The sequence below is a fragment of the Phoxinus phoxinus genome, assembly GCF_949152265.1.
Source record: "Phoxinus phoxinus genome assembly, chromosome: 18".
NCBI classification, from domain to species: Eukaryota; Metazoa; Chordata; class Actinopteri; order Cypriniformes; family Leuciscidae; genus Phoxinus; species Phoxinus phoxinus.
The window spans coordinates 25,726,344-25,748,818 of record NC_136893.1 but is presented as its reverse complement, the minus strand read 5'-3'; the positions used below and the strand labels follow the sequence as shown (position 1 = coordinate 25,748,818).

Sequence of the window (22,475 nt, the reverse complement as noted above, 5' to 3'; positions counted from 1 at the left end):
ATCAAATTATCCAACAACTGTTCGCCAAGCTTACGATTACATTTCATATTCTGACAACAACTGTGTATTTTGTTTCTAAACGCTGGAATCATGACAGAAAACGACATTGTTCAGGCTGGATCAAGCTAATGCTAATTCGCAGTGGAGGCGCGTCTGAATGTTTCTATGGGAACCGGAGCTTCTAACGGCTGCAGTGATGTGATTACTTTACCAATCACCGATTGGCTCTTATTTAGAAGGCGGGACTTATTCCGCCATATTGAGCATTGCACTTTTCCTCATTCAAATCAAGTCAAGTCAAGTCTAGTCAAGTCAAGTTATTTTCATTTATATAGCACTTTTAACAATGTAGATTGTTTCAAAGCTGATTTACAGAGATAAACGTATAATTTAAGGTAACAGATTGTTTTGGCTTCAAAGCGGTTCTTGAATAATGTTCAATGTTCAATTCAAAACGATACAAGTCTGTGTCTTGTGTAATTCTATAGTCTTTGTTCTCATCCTCACCAGCTCTAGGTCCACTGGGACGCCCAGGCCAGCCAGGTGAAGGGTCGCGAGCAGGAGAGAGGAGTGCTGGTGACCCCAGCAGAGAGACACCTGAAGCTGCTCAATGAGATCCAGGCCGCCGTCAGATTCCTCGGCTTTACTTATTGTCTTTACCACATCCTGGAAAATCACTCGGCTTAGATGTAGCAAATGTCCACCACTGCTCTCCAGACCTGAGGAACCGATGAAGAGACTCTATAGCAAGAGCCATTGGTAGTTCACATAACAACGTACAGTGTAAACCCCACCTACCTGTTAGGAAGTCCTGGTGCTCTTCCAGAAGCCTCAGGGCGATGTTGAATCTCCTTTGCTGGTCCCACGACCAAGTTTGTGTGCATTCCCTACGACCAAACTTCCTCTCGAGGTCTCCATAATAAGACTCACAAACATCTGATAACCAAAACAAAGTCTTTAGAAACAGTTCACACGGAAAGAAAACTACTCATCTGCTGTCCACTGTTCATTCACACTGGAGTTCAGATCTTTTAAAGTGAGCATGAAACAGAAATCTGAGTCTTTTCTTTCCTATTGTGATGTATTTCTGAGTTTAACGGCTTCAGGAACAAGAACAAAAGCTTGGTTTTGTCTGTGGGGAATTGATTGGATGGTTGTGGTTTACTATTGGTGGATCTCATGTGAGTGACAAGTTATAGTCCCGCCCTCATCATCAGAGAAGAGAAGTCGCTGCAAGAGGGAGGGGAGGTTAATATGAATAAATCTAAATAATATTTTTTTTTAAATTTGCATAAAAAATGTGTGAATAAAGCATCGTTTACATCTTGTGTGTTCAAGAGAACAAAATTTAAATTTCTTGAGAAACCGGTGCAAATTATCAGTAATAAAAATGGAAGGGTTTCTGCAACTGGGAAAGCCACTGTAGCTCATTTTTCCTGCATAAAATATGTAGACGAAACACAATAACAGACATTATCATGTTTCCTTGCGCTTGAGATGTTTGGGAATGCAATCGTTTGAGGTAATTCATTCTGAAAGGTAATTATACCAAATCATGATGACGAACTTTGGCTCAGGCATTTAAGAAAGACTACAACGAAATTTGAGAAGGTGTGCAATGAAACTGATCCGCTAGTTAGTCCAGTTATGATCCAGATATGATCTGTTGATGCACATGATTTTTTTTCATCGAGGTATTTATTCAGTAAATGTGGTTTTTATGCGCATGTCTTCTAATTGGATAAAAAAATATATATGTTTTTTAGAAGACTTCATCCACACATCTTGGCATTTCCAATTTTTTTAAGTCTTAAATGCGCATAAAAATATGTGGATGGAAGCCTAGCTAATGTCTCCAACTGTGCTCAGATTTGCCAAGACAGCAAAGTCTTCAGTATGATCTCAAACTTTTCCCATCAAATTCAAAGTCTATTTGATCTATTCTGGTCTCATCCCTTTGAACCGACCTGTAGAGACGCCTCGGCTCTGCCTCAATGCCTGCAGATAGTGCTCAGTCACCTGCTGCATTTCCTCACAGCGTCTGTGCAATCTGTCCAGCTCGTTTAGCGTCCTGACGGGGGACAGGGGGTTTATCACCTTGAATGGAAATGATACAAGATATTACGGCATAAGAATGTCTGAATGCATTCTGGATCATGTGATTAATATTGACATAATACATTGGTTTTGTTATACGCATATATCCGTTGATAAGAGAGTTGGACTCACCTTCTCTGAGCCTAAACGATAATATCTGATTGGTCCGAAATAGCCATGAAAGCCCTGCATGTATTTGGATCCACCAATCACAAAATATCCTGATGTGTCAGTGAATTTAATTGGCTGACGGAAACTGAAAGAAAAAAGAAAAAAAAAGGAATTACTGTTTTACCAGACATGAACTACACTATAACAATGGCTGTAAAACGATTTTATATATATATATATATATCAGTGGCGGCTGCTGGTCTTTCAAAGAGGGGAAGCTCATTTTCGGCCTACATTATAAACTTGTCCATTTATTTATAAGTAAATTCTGCCCTACGTTCTTTTTAAAGAAAATGCACTGTGACCCTGTCGTACCAACTAGGCGTCTTTTCCAGTGACTTGACCAGTATCTTCTCAATGGCCAGCAAAGCTAGGCTGCTTAAACGGCCTTGGCCCATTGTGTTACGGTGTAGGACTTGAGCCGCTTTAAACAGGAGAAGCTCCTCTCTACACCTGCAGATGTAGCTCCAATTGTTGCCACTAATGAGAACAGTTTGTAAAGCTGAGGCATTGCACTGCAACTCCATGTCTTTGAGGAACACCAAGTATCGCACAGCTTTCCCCAGTTACCCTGCAAGTCCCGATCTGAATACAGGACTTGAAGTTCAGACCTCAGTCTCCCTGAATCAAAGTGATGGCCATAACTTTTCAGGACACTTTGGAAGGCCTCCTCTGGAAATTCTTGTCTCATGTCATCAAATTTCCCTGGATTGACTAACTCTAAGAAGAGCATACTTTCCAAATTTGAAAAACATTGAGGAATCTGCTCCAAGATGTTATCAAGGATGGCCATGTACAGATTTCTGTAGCGCTCTTGGGGATCCTGCAATTGGGTCATACGGCGCTTTCTCATGGGCTCATCTCGTGGGTCTGATGTGAGATCTGCTGTTTTGGCATAAACAGCTTGGAAAGCCCCCTCTGACCTTTTCTCTTTGACAAATGCAAGAAGAGACTCAATTATTTTCTTGCAGTAAAAAACATCCATCGCCCTCTGTTGGACAACATCAAAGACCACATCAGTCTCAGAGAAGATTTGTTCATATGTGTACAACATGAACACAAACTCAAATTCCTCCAGTTTCCTCGGAAAGCCTTTGGCACAATCCAGTGTATCATCATCCATTGTCGTATCTGCAATGATGTTTTCAAATGTCTGAAGGAGGCCATCATAATTGTTTGCCACAGTGCTCACTATCCGTGATGTGAAATTTCATCGAGTAAGAGCGTTTCTGGGCAACCTTGAACAGCCTGCAGACTCCAGAAAAAAGACGCCCTCTTTGTGGATTTTGAAAAAAATGTGCCAAACCCAGAGAGTGATGCAAAAAAAAATCTGCACTCAGGCAAGCATTTAGCCCCCTGTGACAGCACCAGATTCAGTCTGTGTGCATAGCAATGCACAAACATTGCACTGGGGGCTATTGCTTTCACTTTGGCCTGCAGACCATTGAGAGCTGAAGCCATGACAGCAGCCCCATCATAGGTCTGTGCCACAAGCTTATCCTTAAAATTGTAAGCCTGCATGTTCTCATTTAAAACATCAAAAACGGACTGAGCATCTCGCCCTCCAGAAACATCAAAAAATCCAATAAAGCGCTCCTGAATTTTACCTGCACTATCCACATAGCGAACAATCACAGAGAGTTGGGCACGGCAGGATATATCAGTTGTTTCATCCACCTGCCATCCAAAAAAGGGAGCATCCTGAATTTCATCTCTGATCTGATCAGAAATGGTGGCTGCAAGAGCAGAGATCAAGTCATTTTGAATAGTATGGGACATACCAGAAAACACATTTGAGGACTCAAATTGTGTGGACAGGACAGAGTCATATTTAGATAATGTTTCTGTGAACTCCCTGTAATTCCCCTTGTTGGGTGATTCACTACTCTCATCATGTCCCCTAAATGACAGCTCCTGTCGGCCAAGCAAGGATGTTACATCAATAAGGCGGTTTAGAAAGGCCCTGTTTTGTTTGACTGTTTCATTATGTTTAGTCACAAGAATGCGAGCACCTTCATTGATTGCATGCTCAACCCTGATCCTGCCCATGCAACTTAATCTTGCACATGCACTCACATGTTCATTGCTCTTTTCGTGTCTTTTATGCCCTGTCAAAGTTAGACAGATCTCCAAACCCCACCTTTGACCAAACAACACATCCGTGAGATGGTTTCACCAAGAGGCATGGCCAGCAGTACATTTTATTTGTCACAGCACTTCCAGTCAGCCAGCTAACTTTGTCATACCAGGAGAGCTGCAAAGACCTGTTATTTTTCCCTATCTTTTGCACTAAATCAATCTTAGGTGTTGATCTGCCCTGCCGTTTAATTCAATTTTTTTCCCCGTAAGGAAGACTTTCAAATGGTTTCGCCAAAATCAGGTCGACAATATTAGCACTGTCTGCCATCGTGCGCAGTTTCACGCGTATGACGCTAGCCTAGCCTAACGTATTGTATGAATGAACAAATTACAAACGAACGATCTAAAATATATATATTAAACTTGGTAAAACTGAAACAAGGAATGTGGTGTATAATTGTGTGAAATGTATGATGCAAATTGGCTAGCAATTTCGCCAAACAAATATCAAGAAATAGGTTGCAGCAGTTTGTCTTTCGACTACACTTGAGAAATCCACGATGGGACTGAGCGCGAAATAGCTTGAGTGACTTCTTATTGTACAGATCGCTGTCAGTCAAAAGGAGATGCAGTGTTTCGACAGATCCTCCAATCATCACCCGGAAGCCCGGAGTCCGAGCCAGCCCACTCCTCATTCACCCCCAGAGACGCTGAGCGTCCGTGGGCGGGACATAGTAGCAGCATTTATCCAATCACCATCTAGTTTCGGAGCACTGAAAAAAACTGTTCAAAGCAGCCCCATTGAAGTCAATGGACGCTCAGCTTCAACAGGGAAATGCACTGTGATGCTGCGGGAATGTGTGAGAAGGAGATCGAGTCAGTCGAGCTACTATATGAAGCTGTTTGTGAACAAACTCGTCTTCGAGATGAACGTGTAACGCATTTTAGTCAATAAAATGTTAACACACAATAGTACATATTTGACCATTATTTTTTTTGACATATAGGGGAAGTTGAGCTTCCCTTGCAGTCTTAAAGAAATCCCCACTGATATATATATATATATATATAAATTGAAAAAATTTAAAAAAAAAAAAAATCAATTATTCATAAATTATTAATAATAAATTATATTAATATTTCATACAATCTCTTATTGGCTACATTAATATTATTTTATATATGTTTTATTATTGGAAAAAAAATCTTTAAAAAATTGTTTACTGTTCAATTAATGTAATTTTAATTATTGCTTAATAAACTATATATTTTACAGTGCAGATGAGGCATTATGACTTACTCAAATAAATGAGTGGTCTCCGACGTCTGTCCTGCAGGTAAGACCTTACTGACTGTGAGATTTGCCTGACGTATGAAAAAACATCCAAGAGTTCACTTTCTGATACATTCACAGCTGATTGATGGTTCATCAGAAGTACAGTGGGATATGACTGCATGTGCATATGGTCGATGTACCTTTGACACCTGAAAGAAGAAGTCCAGGCGGATCCAGGTATGGAGAGGTAACGCTGTGTGCGCTGTAAACGCCTGCGCTTCTCCATCCACCATTTGCACCTGCAGCACTACATTGCCTGAGGATCAAAACATACTGGCACATCACATTTAGCGTGTACATGGAAATATGATACATAGTTAAATAAATAACAGCTTAAATTTCAGTCGTTTTCTCATGCACAGTTATTGCATGACTTGGGTTTTTTTTAATGAAGGTTTTATGAGGGTTTATTTAGTTTTTAATAACTAAATTCCTATAAATTTGCTTGAGTTTATTGCATGCATCGATGTCACACGATGCAATGCTGGCTTACCTGCGTCAGACAGCATAATGAGTGGGCTTCCATACTTCCTGTGTTCATTGACATGTTTGACTATCCCACACACCGACTGGCCGCACCAGCTCAGCAAGTAGAGCCACAATGACAGAGCAACACTGCAGAGAGGAGACGATGCGAGTTTCAAAAGTACAGTACCAACACCCTATACACATTCCAAAACATTCCAAGCATTACAAGATTATCATTAGCATATCAACAGTTGAGCAAGCACACCCGAAGTGCTTACATTGAACACAAATATGTTAGGTATGCAAACAACGCAACTTGAATTTTACATTTTACAAAACTGGCCCATCAGTGCAAATCCAATATAAAGGTATTCAGAGTGGTTTCTAGGGCGTTGCTAGGCATTGTGGTTGATAGTGTGTTGCCAGGTTGTTGTTAAGGTGCTCTGGGTGGTTTTTAGAACATTGTTGAGGTGTTACTAATGTGTTCTGAGTGATAACTGGGGTGTTGCTAAGTGGTTGCTACGGTGTCCTTAATGCTTTCCAGGACGTTGCTAGGTTGTTGGTAAAACATTCTAGGTGTTTGTAGGGGTGTTGCCAGGTTGTTACTAAGGTCCTCCAAGTCGTTTGAAATTACACTAGGGTGTTGTTAAAGTATAGTGTTGAGTAGGATGTTACTGGACTGTTCTGCATGGTCTCTTGGCCATTGCTAGGGTGTTTGCTAAGGTGTTATGAGTAGTGGCTATGGTGTTGCTATAGACAGTGTACACAAATACATTTCTAGGGTGTTGGTAAGGTATTCTAAGTGGTGACTAGGGTGTTGGTAGGCTGTTCTGGGTGGTCTATTGGCCATTGCTAGGGTGTTTGCTAAGGTGTTACGAGTAGTGGTGTTGCTATAGACATTGTACACAAAGACATTTCTAGGGTGTTGCTAGGCTGTTCTGGGTGGTTTCTAGACCACTGTTAGGGTGTTTGCTAAGGTGTAATGAGTAGTTGCTATGGTGTTGGTATAGACAGTATATGCAAAGATGTTTAGTGTGTTGCTAAGGTATTCTACATGATGACTAGGGTGTTGCTAGGCTGCTCTGGATGGCCTCTATGCCATTGCTAGGGTGTTAGCTAAGTTGTTATGAGTAGTGGCTATGGTGTTGCTATAGACAGCGTACGCAAATATATTTATAGGGTGTTGCTAAGGTATTCTAAGTAGTGACTAGGGTGTTGCTGCACTGTTCTGGGTGGTATCTAGGCCATTGCTAGGGTGTTTGCTAAGGTGTTATGAGTAGTGGCTACAGTGTTGCTATAAACAGGTGTATGCAAAGACATTTCTAGGGTGTTGCTAAGGTATTCTAAGTGGTGACTAGGGTGTTGCTAGGCTGTTCTGGGTGGTCTCTAGACCATTGCTAGGGTGTTAGCTAAGGTGTTATGAGTAGTGGCTATGGTGTTGTTATAGACAGTTTATGCAAAGATATTTCTAGTGTGTTGCTAGGGTATTCTAAGTGGTGACTAGGGTGTTGCTAGGCTGTTCTGGGTGGTATCTAGACCATTACTAGGGTGTTAGCTAAGGTGTTATGAGTAGTGGCTATGGTGTTGTTATAGACAGTTTATGCAAAGATATTTCTAGTGTGTTGCTAGGGTATTCTAAGTGGTGACTAGGGTGTTGCTAGGCTGTTCTGGGTGGTATCTAGACCATTGCTAGGGTGTTTGCAAAGGGGTTATGAGTAGTGGCTATGGTGTTGCTATAGACAGTTTATGCAAAGATATTTCTAGTGTGTTGCTAAGGTATTCTATGTGTTGACCAGGGTGTTACTAGGCTGTTCTAGGTGGTCTCAATGCCATTGCTATGGTGTTTTCTAGTGGCTATGGTGTTGCTATAGACATTGTACACAAAGACATTTCTAGGGTGTTGCTAGGCTGTTCTGGGTGGTTTCTTGACCACTGTTAGGGTGTTTGCTAAGGTGTAATGAGTAGTTGCTATGGTGTTGGTATAGACAGTATATGCAAAGATGTTTAGTGTGTTGCTAAGGTATTCTACATGATGACTAGGGTGTTGCTAGGCTGCTCTGGATGGTCTCTAGGCCATTGCTAGGGTGTTAGCTAAGTTGTTATGATTAGTGGCTATGGTGTTGCTATAGACAGCATATGCAAATATATTTATAGGGTGTTGCTAAGGTATTCTAAGTAGTGACTAGGGTGTTGCTGCACTGTTCTGGGTGGTATCTAGGCCATTGCTAGGGTGTTTTCTAGTGGCTATGGTGTTGCTATAGACAGTGTACGCAAAGGCATTTCTAGGGTGTTGCTAAGATGTTCTGAGTAAACGCTAGGGCTTTGGTAGAGCTTTCAGGGGGGTTGCTATGCTGTTGCTAGGCACTATTCTAAACTATTTTGTTTTCTGGTTGGATGATTAAACAGATGAAAAACTCACGGTAACATTTCAGGAGTGACCACAGCTGTATCTAACGACCAAAATATCACAGCGACTTAAGCCACCTAGTCCTCAACTAAACTCTGCAGGACAGTGGACCTCAAGGGCCAGAGCTGAGAAACCCTGCACTAGAAACACCCTATTGACCACCTACCATGTTTATAGGCTTTATATTTACATGTCTTTGTTTTGTTATCAAGAAGCAGTGAGAAATTTGAATGAAGCATCTTAAAAGCAAGTCTGACCTTGGCTGTTTGAGAGCGAGGGTGCGTCTCCTTTCTAGATCTCTGCTTTTAAAGGGGGAGAAGGTGTGTATCACCCCAAACCTCTCACCGGTACTCGCAAATGGAAAAGAAAGTATATCCACAGTCTCTGGAAAGGCATGAATGAATGAATAAATGATGCAACAGAACTCAGAAGTATTATCTGCTATCTATGCGCCTGGTAAATCATGACAGTACAGTATCTTCAAACAACCTAAACTAGTTCTCTCATTATTTTTCTCACCATCATGTGATTATTATTATTTTTTTTCTTCAGTGGAACACAAGTGACATAATGACAGTTCAGAGTGACAAATTGGTCTTTCAAACTCTATAAAACAAAGTCCATGTTCATACTTGTTTGGGGAATAGACCAAATTGAATTTGTTGATTTGAAATCTAGGTCTCCATCTTATGTATTCAAACTAGCATAGTGTGTTCGAATACAACATACACAAGAACCAATGGTGATTTGGTGTCATTGATAACAAATCTAGTGTGATATTATGGAATTGTATATGATCGTTAATAAAATTGGGTAACACTTTAGAATACTGTTCCATCGTTTATGAATAACTACACAGGAACAAACGAATAACGCACTATTAACACTCTAGTAACTACTATTAAGTTAAGTTATATTAAGTAGTTCACTATTAGCTAATCAATAACTACTAATTTTTCATACCTCCCAGAGGACTATAAGAACTATATACAGGTTCATAATTAATGAGAGTAATGCACAGTGTATAATTCATAATTAATTAAAGTGAAGATCATGGTAAACCACTAGTAATGACTCAAGTATTACCAAATCCTTCATAACTAATTATTTGGAGTAATTAACATGTTAATCAATTATACTAAAATAAAATAAAATAATCACTTTAATCAATTAGAGTGAAAAGCATAACTCCCTAATATTAACTGATGTTTTTTGATGTTTTGTTAGGTTTTTTGGAATGACTCAAGTGTTACTACTTCATTCTAAAGGAATGACCAAAAATCCAAATCTATCAGAAGGAATTACTATCCAAACCTTCACTCTAAAAAATGCTGGGTTGTTTTAACCCAATTTTGGGTCAAATATGGACAAACCCAAACGTTGGATCAAAAATGCAATTAAAAAATGTAACCCAATGGCTGGGTTTGTCCATATTTGACCCAAAATTGGGTTAAAACAACCCAGCATTTTTTAGAGTGTTAACACACAAACCTCAAAAGTGTACAATGAATTCAGTCATTACTAGATAGTTATAATGCTTTTCACTTTAGAATGATGATCCAAATAATGATTTGGTAATGCTTTAGTAGGTTACTATGATCTTTAGAATTAACTAAACGTTTTGCACTAGTCGCATTAATTACACTAAAAAATGCTGGGTTGTTTTAACCCAATTTTGGGTCAAATATGGACAAACCCAAACATTGGATTAAAAATGCATTTTAAAAATGTAACCCAAAGGCTGTTTTTTTCCACATTTGACCCAAAATTGGGTTAAAACAACCCAGCATTTTTTTAGAGTGTATGAACCTGTATATTGTAGTTCTTAGTCATCTGGAAAGTATGAAAAAATAGTAGTTACTGATCAGCTACTACTGAACTACCACGTTCAACTGAGCATGATTACCGACACTCTAAAAATGTTGGGTTGTTTTAACCCAATTTTGGGTCAAATATGGATAAACCCAGCCATTGGGTTACATTTTTTAATTGCATTTTTGATCAAACGTTTGGGTTTGTCCATATTTGACCCAAAATTGGGTTAAAACAAGCCAGCATTTTTTAGAGTGTACTAACTCGTTAATCAGTAATTATTAGTGAATAACAGCTATTAAAATGTTACTCAAGTTTTCCTGTGTAGTTATTCATTAATGACAGAACATTATTCTCAAGTGTTCCCATAATGACTTTTTTGTGTTCCATCATGAGGAAAAATACTACAACTTATGGGTTTGGAATAACATGATGGTAAGGGTAAATCATTACATTATTTATTAACTTTTCTTATACATTTTCCCAGGCATTCTGAGGGGTCAGTCTGATCGGTTCCCACCTGACTCATGTGGACATTTCCTCGCAGTGTCTTTGGTCAGCTGCCACATCAGCCATGCACCCCAGGACACCGATCCTGTCTGTGGATATGCTGGACGTTGAGATGTTGGTAGTGTCCTCACAAGTGTAGATGTTCTCACAAGGGACCGGTCATATCCTTCAGCATGGTTTCGTTCACCCAGTTCCTCTTGGTCCAGATGAAGCATCCAGGCCCTCAGCACCACATCCCTGACAGAAACCTCTCTCCGGTACAGCACAGCTGGAGGAAACACCAGAGGAACCTTTCTGGACCGGGGCTTTCCAAACCTCCTATGGTTAGTCCAGGACCTTCTGTAAACGACCACTCCTTGCCTTGTTGGGGTGGAAATAACAATTTCGACAGCGATCCGGCAGGCAGCAGAGCAGTTATACTGGACCTGTACACTGCATTTGTCCATCACTGTGTCAGGAGCTTCTCCAAACTGCACGAAGTCTCCACGATGAGTGCTATCAGTGTCAGGAGACCCACACCAAACCTTCAGAGAGACAGATTGACACACACTTCACGTCTCCAGTATGAAAAATTAGATGCTTATCAAACATCTATTTTATTTATTTTTTGGCTGAATTTTGTATAAAGATCCAATCACATATTGGCTTGATACTCGGCTGAAATGTCAGGATCATATTTGACTCCCAAACAAACAAATTAATACATTTGCGTTAAGAAAATGCTTATTTTGGGATCCTTTCTTTCTTTCTTTTGGCACTGTGATATTTTATTTGTATTTATATAATTAAGCAAACAATATCCACTATATATATACTATACTATATAGGTTTTTAAAAATAAATTAAAGACCTATTTATTTTTAACTGCATTTTCTTAATATAATTTTGTTTCTTGCTGTTTTTGTTTTTTTAGCTGTTTTTGTTTTAGTGTTTTTACCTGTTGCACCTGTAGCACTTTGAGATGTAACCTTCACGTGTAAAGTGCAATACAAATAAAACGTATTATTATTATTATTATCTTAAAAATAAAGATTCCAAAAGGGGATTTTTCTCAGCAATGCCATAGAGGAACCATTTCCATCAACAGTTCTTGACCAGCTCATGGTTGTCTTATGTGAGGAACATTATAATAATCTAAATAATCTTTTTACACTATAAATAACCTTTTGTGGAATGGAAAGGTTCAGTGGACGGTGCCATCCATGTCAATAAACAAGCTTTGTACTTAGGAAAATAATCCTATCCAATTTTTTCCCCATTTTTGTTATCTTTTATAGCATTATAGAGATGTCCCCACAGTACCGATAAATGGGAAGATGTGCTGGTAACACTTTACAATACGAGTGCACTAATATACATTAATTCATGCTTAACTAATGTAGATAATCATGTGTTAAAGTATGACTCATGAAGAACTAAACCATTACTGCATCAGCAACTAATAAAGATTCTATATTATTAATAGATTAAGTAATAGCCTATATGAATTGTTAATTAAATGTGTCATAATGTGTTAATTCCTTGATAACATATTTTATTTACTAATAGTGTAAATTAATGCGTTAATTAGCATAATGGGTTGAAGCCATGTAATTCAACTTCGAATTGTCTGCTTTAATTAATCATTAGCTAATGATTTGCAAATATATCATCATGACTTTACTTGTTGAGGCACGACTATTAACTAACTGTTAAGTATAGCAAAAATATATACGCTAATTGTTTGTCTTTGTACTGGATTACAAGATGAGTCACATCTCATCATGTAGCCTACAATAGTATTTACACTCCAAGTAACTTTAGAGAATAATATTAAACAACAATGGTAGTCTACATGTTGTTATGGTGCCACCACGTCAACATATGGTAAGAACAATGTGTTTACTGACGAAAGTGAAACTCGAGCAACTATGAAAGTTGCATAGAAGTGAAAACAAAGTTGAAAGTCTTACCGGTGAGAGCAGAAGAGCTGTACAGATGAAACTCAACACAACTCTCATCTTCACTGTCTAATGAACGCGACGCGCGGTGTGTCGAAGCGATCAAACGCAACATTCACCGGTGAGTATGACGCGAAAACTTAAGCTGTTTACTGTCACATGTTTCACTGCGTATCGCGCTCTTCCGTGTGTGAGCATGACAGGTGTGTGTGTGTTGTGTGTGTATCACTGTATACGCCCGGCCACACACTCTCATTATGCGTGGACGCGCCTCATCTGCACTCCAGCGACGCGACGGAACGCTACTGACAGTTCAGGACGCTCGAGTCATTGATTTCACTTTTACAAGAAATGCTGCGGTAAACCTTATAACCATGACAGTGTTGTTCGTCCATACAGGTCAAACTAAATGCTATACTACTTTCTTTTCATTTTCTAGATCTCTGTAAGTGTCAGTGAACATAAAGGTCGCACTTTAGATTATGGTACAGTTCTCACAATTAAAGGGATAGGCCTAGTTCACCCAAAAAAAATTAAAATTATGCCATAATGTAGGCCTACTCACCCTCAAGCCATCTGTATATGACTTTCTTCTTTCAGACAAACACAATCAGAGTTATATTAAAACATATCCTGGCTTTTCCAAGCTTTATAATGGCAGTGAATAGAGCCTGAGATTTAAAAAAAAAAAAAAAAACATCCATCCATCATAAAAGTAAACCATATACTTCACGGGTTAATAAAGGCCTTCTGAAGTGAAGCCATGTGTTTTTGTGAGAAAAGTTTCCATATTTATATATTTATTATAAACTATAATCACTGGCTTCCAGTAACAGCCATACGCGAGTCTGGCGCAAGAGTGACCTCTGTAGATGGATATAGGAGTAGCGTAAGCAAAGTGAAAGTAGACGCCTCCTTTCCTTATATAAAGTTATACATTTGTATATTTTTCTTACAAAAACGCATCGCTTCTAGCCTGGGAAAACCCAGACCACTCTCAGTTGTAACTGAGTTAGGGTCTGCCAAAGCTCCATAGACAATTCATTTCCACAGGGGCGTCACTAACGGACGTCGCTCAAATGGCTCTGGGCGCAATTGGATAGAACTAAAACCAATCAGAGCGATGAAGGACATGACGTATCCAGAGCCCATTCGTTTAGCCACCAACGGGGCAAGCTGGTATATCAGACTTTTTCCGAATCCAGTTGGTAAGACAGCAAACACATCTTTTTTAGATATGAAGGCTTAGAGTGCTGTTTTTTGCTCGGGTTTTAACGAAAATGACCATTTTAAATCGCTTGAAACAGACGCGATAGCTGATTCGAACGAGTGATGTTGTGATGTTCCACGGCGGCATCCATCTTTGTAATGTACAAAATCTGCGTCACAGTCGCTGCTCTGTCGTCATCGTGTAAAGCCCGCCCCAACGTTTCTGATTGGTACCGCGATTTCGACGGATTGGAAAAGGGTTTCAATGGGCTCTTTGCCAGACCCACTTGCAGAGCAAATCTAAATTTGCCGGAAGTGGTCTGGGTTTTCCCAGGCTACATCGCTTCAGAAGGCCTTTATTAAACCCCTGGAGTCGTATGGATTACTTTTTTGTGAAGGATGGATGCACTTTTTTGGGTTTCTAAAACTCAGTTACTCTTCACTCCAAATATAAAGCTTGGAAGAGCCAGGATATTTTTTTATATTATTCTGTGTGTTTGGCTGAAAGAAGAAAGTCATATACATGTAGGATGGCTTGAGCGCGAGTAAATTATGGGATCATTTTTGGGTTAACTAACCCTTGACCTTGAACTAACTATTAACTACAATTTTTGCCTCAATAAATTCCTAATTCCTGCTTATTAATAGTTAGTAAGGTAGTTGTTAAGTTTGGGGATTGGGTGGATTAAGGGATGTAGAATATGATCATGCAGAATAAGGAATTCATATAATAAACACCCAATATCCTGTTAATATGCATGCTAATAATCAACTAGTGAGAATTAAACTAAAGTGTAACCCAATTAAATAAAGAAGAACATTTATAATCAACACATGTCCTGCAAAGTACACAGCACAGCAGAACAGAACTGGCATGCTTTGAAAATGAAATTTCATGGTGTGTGTCGTCAAGCTTGGGTTGCAAGGCTTACTTTGGCATTTTCATGCGTTTCTGGTTGAGTCAATCACGGAATGGCGCTTATATAAAGATCAACGGAACTATTACAGATGTACTGAGGCAACCGTTGCTTAAGACTGATCTTTGAATGCCGACATTAAATGGACGGAGAGTTGGATAATTTATGCTGGATCTGGCACTCGTTGCTTTTGCTTTTCCATACGCGTAAATTCTGGATATGAAGTAGGCCTAGTCGAGCAGCGGTCTAGGGATGTGGACGGGCATGTTTTATCATCACCAAAAGAAGATAAACACCAAAAATGTTGAGGGGAATCCAATGCTGAGGTAAACCAGGAGTTCTTTACCAACAAACAGACTAAAATGACCCACCTGTGGAATAGCTAATACAAATGAGGAGACAATATTGACGAAATAACAAAACAAAACAAAAACAGGTAAAGTGCCTGAAAAACTTCACAGCATATGACATGTTTTTGCAGTTTATGTCATTTAGTGTAGTAATTGACATAGTTACAATTTATTGTTTACCTACACAATAGTTTATGGCTTTGCAAAATGTATGCGGCTTGCAGCACCCCCCTCTGTTCCCTGAATGGAGTGCTCCACTCTCACAGTCCTTTATGCCGGAGGAGTCCACTCATCTGTTCGGAGGGGGTGTTCAGCACGGAGGCGCTTTCTCTGCACGGCTGCCTGGGAGGGGCGCTTTGAGTCCTCTGGAATTTTACATGCCGATATCCGAATACCTCACACAGAGCCCAATAAACTTTGGTCAAATTAGCCTCAGTTCAGCGCCGAAAAACTTTCTGAATAATAATATAGACATTATCCACCCCTCATTGCCGTGCATCTCTCTTCCTCCACCCACCCCCTGCTCCATCTCTCCCTCCGTTCCTCTACCGTTCACTCTCTCTCACGGAACCACAACTCTCGGCTTCGCGTTTCAGGGAGGTGTTATCGCGGCAGCCGACACGCGCTCCAGCTGCGCGGGACAGGTGGCCTGTCCCAATGCGCCGAAGGTCCTGCCTATCCACTCTCACCTGGTGGGCACCACCTCCGGGACCTCGGCGGATTGCGCGCTCTGGAAGCGCATCTTGTCTCGAGAGCTCAGGCTGTACCAGCTTCGACACCACCGCAGGCTGTCAACAGGGGGCGCCGCAAAACTGCTGTCCCACATGCTGCATCCTTTCAAAGGCACCGAGCTGTGCGTCGCAGCCACTCTGTGCGGATGGGATGGGGGAGGCGAAAAAGATGAGAATCATGCAATCACTCAAGTAACAGAAAGCGATTCAAGTAGCCAATCAACAGCAGTTTGTAAATCTAAATCTCAACAGGTGGTCACAGCTCGTTCGGGGATGTGTGGCCCTCGGGTTGTGTATGTGTGCAGTGACGGGCTGCGCCTGCAGGGGGAGCTGTTCTCTGTGGGATCGGGCTCTCCATACGCGTACTCGATCCTGGACAGCGGCGTGCACTGGGGCATGAGCGCGCAGGAGGCCGCGTGTGTCGCGCGCGAGGCCGTGTACCGCGCCACGCACAGAGACGCGTACTCGGGCAATAATGTGGATCTCTACCATGTGACCGCAGAAGGGTGGAGGCGCAGAGAGAGGGAGAACCTCAAAGACGAGTATTACAGAGAGAAAGAGAGGGAGAGAAAGAGGGTGGCGGAGAGGAAAAATGAAAAGAAAGGAGTTTGAGGAGGAACATGAGGCAGATTTTTTTGAAAACATTGATTTTCAATGATTTGTATAGCAAAGCAAAGAATGAAAAGATGCAAAGACAAACATGTATTGATAATTCGTTTTAGATGTATAGTTCTTGCTGTTAAATAAGCTTTTCAGTGTCAAAATGTGTCTTTTTCTGAGGAACACAAAAGGAGATGTTTAGCTGAACGTCTGCATGAGTTGTATATGAAATATTTTTTGGATACATTGTAGCCTTGTATTAGTTAAATCATTTTGCTGATTTAGAATGATTAAAAAGATTTCTCTGACTTTTTTGTTTGTTTGTTAATTTTTGAGTGAAAAAACTGTTTGACTAGCCCACTTTTTTACCACTTCTAATTTAATGACTGATGAAGAATATAAAGTTAATTAAGCCTATAAAGTTTTTACTTTTTACTTGCCTTGCCAAACTGTGGTGCCACCACAAAAAAAGTAATAAATAGATCAATTAAATTATTCATTTAGTCTTTTTTTTCTAATAAATAAGTTTGCTATGACACCAGAGAAAATTCATGATTAAAATTTCGATACCACAGCAAAAATGACTAGCCTAACTAATATAATTTCAAACATTATTAAATAAAAAGTCATTAATAAGAATGACTTTTTTCATTCAAATCACATAAACAACTGACAAGCAATAGCACAAATACACATAATGGAACAAAGATACAAAAGAACAAACAGTGCTTCAAGTTTTTCAGGTAATAGTATACTTGGGTATTCAGACTGATCTGTCAGAAAACAACATTACATTTTTAAACAAATAACATTATACTGATGTTACATCACAAACCCCGTCTTTCTATAATTGTAGTGACCCCTACAGGATACAGAAGGGATTGCTGTTTTTTTAATTAATGTGTGCCAAAGATCTCTGCCAGACATTAGTAATCTCCTCATAACTCATCCTTCACTTTAGAAGTTCACTTATCAATTCTTCCATTGATGTGCGTTCTATATGGAAGCCAAAAATATATGTTCAATATATACGCCTAATATGTTTTATATGATGTTGTAAAAATTAAGCATCTTGGTAATTTTTGCTAAGTTCCAAGTGCATAAATGTTTCTGTGGAAGACATTTTGATATCTTTATACTGTGATAGTGTAACATGATTCTGTCTACACTGAACGTGGATAATACAATAACACAATAATAAAAATAAACTCTGGGGTTAGACCTTATTTAGTAAATATATAGTTATCAAAAATATTTTTTTTGCTTTGTCATGGAATAGGCTGATGTGATTTTTTTCATTTGCATTGTGAAAATTAAGGAGTCTGAATACTTTCTTCTTTTAGCAGTTTTGCAGTAAAACACAAATGTTTTCACAAGAATCACATGCTCTTTCACGTACGTATGCTTCCTGGTTATTGTTAGATAATAACACAATAGTGCACGGGAATGTCCTTGCATGGTTGCTTCATTAAAAGCAGTTTAGTGTTATGTTTATATGAAGCACCTTGAATAAGCGGCTGTGCCAGCGTATGAAGCCACACTCAGCATTAGGAGGAGGAGTGTGTCTCAGTCTCAGGTGTTCTGCTGTCAACAGCACTATAGTGTTAGCACACTAGTCAAAGAGGAACACAGATCACAAGAACAGGTAAAGAGGGAAAGTCAGACATCCAGAAGATCAGGTCAGTGCATGTTTGCTCTTCTAACATTGGTGACATCTGTGATGCTTTCGTCTCTTGTTGATCATGTAAGAACCAGGTAAATTTTACAGTGTCCTTGTTACACATGTATTTACTATATTAATAACTATAAATGATGTACAATTACATGCACTTAACCCTAAACCAAACCCTAATCCTACATGTAGTTCATTATTATTAATCAGTTGCCTATATATAATTACATTGTAACAGGGACACAAAATAAAGTGTAATCAAAATAAGAAAAATGTACACTGTAAAAAAAATATTTTCATGATTTATCACAACTTTTTTTTTTTGTTAAATCAACTTCGATAACTTATGTGTGAAGATAACATACTATTTTGAGTTTCTGTTTATTAAGCCATTCTTCTTCATTGTATTAACTCAAATTTTTTATTAACGAACTCAAAATTTTAAGGCAACAAGGTAACTTGCTTTTTTAAGTTAAACCAACATTTTTTTTTTAACATTATGAATCAATATGCTGTGTCATCTCTGCCATATTGAACTGACTCACTATAGTGTTCTAGAATCATCATCGGACAGACGTCAGGCTTCTAGAAGCATCCCGAAGAGAAATGTCCCTGTTTACATAACCGGGCAACCCATTACAGTGGGTGAGCAAATCAGTCTTCTTAATATCTAAATGAATTTCAAAGTGTTCAAATACTGTAAAAACAACATTGTAACACACCATGAGAAAATGTGACTAATTATGAGGTGCCTATTTTGTATTTATTTTAGAAGAAGAAATAATCCTAACCAGATCCACCCTATAAACCTGTTAGTGCTGAGGAGTAGGATTGAACAAAATGTCTGAATGAGATTCATTCAAATTAGCCACCAATCCACCAAAACGTAATTAAAAACTGTCGGCGTTGACAATGGAGAATAATTCATTACCAGTTTCACTCTTATATTCAAAGACTTCAATCCAATACTAGTAGTACACAGATCCTAATCAAATTCTTTTGGTTTAAACCAAAACTGGAATTTTCCAGTTGAAGTGTAACATAAAGAACATTTTAGATGGAAATTATGATAATGTTAGAATTAAATTCAAATGGTTAATTTTGCTGTATAAGGTCTGATATGTTTTGTTTTTTCCCCCCACCAGATTATAAAGATCCTCCTGGTAAACAAAGCCAGCCAGCTATCTTGGTGACCTTACTGTTGCTGACTGTACATTTTTACATGTTAATTGTTGTTTTTTACTTATTATCCGACATGGATACGTATTTTTACTTATTATCCAACAACATCCAACATTTGACCTTAGCAGGTAAATCAGTTTGACAGTTATTAACCAGATTGTCCTATTGACAGAGCAACAGCCCATCTAAAACCAGTTTTTATCTACAGGAATTCACATGATTTGGATTTGAACAACAGAAAGTAAAAGTGATAGGAATATGCCTACTGATGTTAGCAAATATTAATATAATAAATTATTATTAAAGATAATTTCAACGTTTTCACTTCAGAAAATAACATAAGCGCAAGCTTGTCACTGAAACTGTTTTTGACGGAGTGCCTCAAGAATTTGAGCGTGTTGTTTAGGTTTACTAGCTCCGCTTGCTAACTGTTAACCAAGCGGCTAACAATCCCACTAACGTTACTATCATAATAATTATGCATTAATTTGTGTTTAGAAAACCGCAAGCATTAAAATTCATATGTATTATCTTTATATTTTAAGTTAGTTATAACCAAATAATAAGTTTAGGTGGTATTCGAGTCTGCTAGCATATACTAATAGTCAGTTAGCTGCGCCACCGACTCTGAATATGAAATTAAACTGAAACGCGAACGACCACAGAAGATACACAGATGAAATTCATAACAAAATAACGATCGTATTCAGCGTTTGCTAAGTATAGGATAACTAGCATGGAAGTGGACGTGTATCTACCAGGATGGCCGAGTGGTTAAGGCGTTGGACTTAAGATCCAATGGACATATGTCCGCGTGGGTTCGAACCCCACTCCTGGTAATGACTTTTGATTCTCGTCTTAATCGTATTAGAATAGAAAATAAACGTGCACAACTGCCGTGCATATAATGTTAAACACGGAAAGCGAAAGATGGACGGAAAAATAAGATAAAAAATAGCTCGCACGCGGATCATGAAATGCAATGTCGTCGCCATTCACGGATTTTGCTCCCTCTCTCTCTGGACGGACGGAGGAGAGGAACACCGGCCGCTGTGGACCAGCAGGACATGTCCATAAAGTGGAACTCACTGTCAGATTAACAAATAAAGCAACAATCAAAATCGACATGATGTTGAATGGGAGGTCTGATACTGCCTCCTATCGGTCATTTAGAACTAACTTCTGTTAAATAAATAAATAAAATAATACAATATTTAATGACCTTCAAATAAGGCTAAAGTTCAGCAAACACACTATAAAAAAGTCAGATGTCATTTTCGAGAATAAATACTTCCATAATGATTATTTTAATGGAGTTGCAATGCACGCTTCAAATGTAAATATGAATATGATAATGTTGTGATAGCCAACAGCAATACTATATATGTGGCCTCTGTTCTAGTTTATAAGAGGTCATGGGTGACAAATATTCTGATTCAAAGCCTCGATCTTCCTTTGCCAGTAATTGTTTACATTGCTATAATATCTATATTTTAACGGGTTGCTGCAGGCGTGGTTTTATGTTACATGGTGGTGCGTTTTTATATGAGCTGTAAAGTTGCTTAATCTTATAAATCAGACTGCATTGTGTTTGTGGTGTTGTGTGTATCATATATAATAAAATATAATAAAATAATAAAAATGATCAAATAAAATATGCATGGTTATTGTTTTTACAGTTCCTTGAGTCTATCCTCCTTCCAAACAAATACTTCATCGGAGCAATAGTTGAACTCAAGTTTAATATGTGATCATTTTTCTTCTTCAGGGACTTTCTTCGTGTCAATGAACGATTCATTCAACCGATTCGTTCAAACACAAGAAACACCAAAGTATGTTGCGCGGAGAAGAGAACTAATATAAGTTACTTAATATTCAATTGTTTATTGAACTATATAACATAACATATATCACACTGACAATCCAGCTGTTTATCAGATATTTTTTACCCACATTGCAAATCTAGACAATTACAGTGACATAAAGTTTGTCTATTCTTAATGAATATTAATTAATATTAGCTGGTTATTCAAAATGATTAGAAATTGATTATATAGCCTACTTAGGGGTTGATAGGTATACAAACAATACATTAAATATGTATATATTATATATACATTTAATTTATAAATATATTTGAGTTTATCCTATAAACGATATAAAGTTTCTAAACAAACATTCATTTCTAAAACCGTAGAAAACGCAGTAAAGAAGTGTTCACAATGCTGTGAATGACGAGCGCGTCCACACTATTCCACACGGGGACGCGCTCGTCACTCAATCCAGCGCGCCTCGTGACGTCACGTGTCCATCATTCCCGCTGTGCGCGTGGGCGGAGCTCGTGGAGTGACTCGGGACGCGCTGCAACTCTCCTTTTGTTATTCATGAGGAAAGGAAACTTTGTGGCGGAGTGAAATACTCCCGGAGCGCCAAAACAGTCGAGTTGGATAACTTGGATGTATTCTGGATGGAGTTGTGAGTCTCCCGTGAAAGAGCTGGAGCATTAGACGAGTTGGCAGTGTGGAAAGCTGAACATGCCCTAATAATAAGACTCAATGATATAAAGTCACTGTACTGCATTGAGAGAGAGAGATTCATAACGCAAAGGTGAGAGCTGCTGCTTTTAATCGTGCTCGCTAAACTGTGATATGTTTGTTGAATTGATGAGCGTCTGAACGCGACTGACCAAATTACCTAAACACGTTAAACTAAATAAATAAACAAACACACACACAGATACATGAAGGCTAAGCGTCTGTGAAATGTTGTGTCTCTTGAGTCTTATTTGCTCGCTTGGTTTCTCTAATGGTCAGTATGACCTACAGTTACTAGAAAGCACTGGGAAACCTTAAACTATCGTGGATTGCAGAGTTGAAGTTAGGGTTGGAGTTAGCGATTGCTTGACTTGTTTGGGTTTAGTTAGTTAGTTAGGGTCAAAGTTATGTAGATCAAAACATATATGATCAATGTTGTGGCAACATATGTTTGTACATT

At 38.8% G+C, this 22,475-nt stretch overlaps 2 protein-coding genes across 3 annotated transcripts in view; one reads left to right on the top strand and one right to left on the bottom strand.

The window, feature by feature from the left end:
- Positions 1-13,105, bottom strand: part of LOC306986294 (protein sel-1 homolog 3) — a 29,684-nt gene extending 16,579 nt beyond the window's left edge. For both annotated transcript variants that reach the window (XM_079589399.1, XM_079589400.1), the window contains exons 1-10: positions 12,833-13,105; positions 10,891-11,404; positions 8,816-8,942; positions 6,177-6,298; positions 5,824-5,939; positions 5,648-5,712; positions 2,230-2,353; positions 1,968-2,097; positions 799-936; positions 508-719 (exon numbers count right to left, since the gene is read on the bottom strand). In XM_079589399.1, the coding sequence (XP_079445525.1) occupies positions 508-719; positions 799-936; positions 1,968-2,097; positions 2,230-2,353; positions 5,648-5,712; positions 5,824-5,939; positions 6,177-6,298; positions 8,816-8,942; positions 10,891-11,404; positions 12,833-12,880 (1,596 nt within the window). In that variant the 5' untranslated portion in view covers positions 12,881-13,105. The remainder of the gene's footprint in view (positions 1-507; positions 720-798; positions 937-1,967; positions 2,098-2,229; positions 2,354-5,647; positions 5,713-5,823; positions 5,940-6,176; positions 6,299-8,815; positions 8,943-10,890; positions 11,405-12,832) is intronic.
- A 2,311-nt stretch (positions 13,106-15,416) lies between these two features.
- psmb11b (proteasome 20S subunit beta 11b) lies at positions 15,417-16,901 on the top strand. The gene has a single exon (XM_079589398.1). The coding sequence runs from the start codon at positions 15,491-15,493 to the stop codon at positions 16,637-16,639; it is 1,149 nt and encodes a 382-aa protein (XP_079445524.1). The 5' UTR covers positions 15,417-15,490; the 3' UTR covers positions 16,640-16,901.
- Positions 16,902-22,475: the final 5,574 nt, after the last annotated feature.

What these genes read in the sequence shown, in the direction of transcription:
- psmb11b (XM_079589398.1), top strand. Translation starts at nt 15,491, where the DNA reads ATGGCTTTGCAAAATGTATGCGGCTTGCAGCACCCCCCTCTGTTCCCT.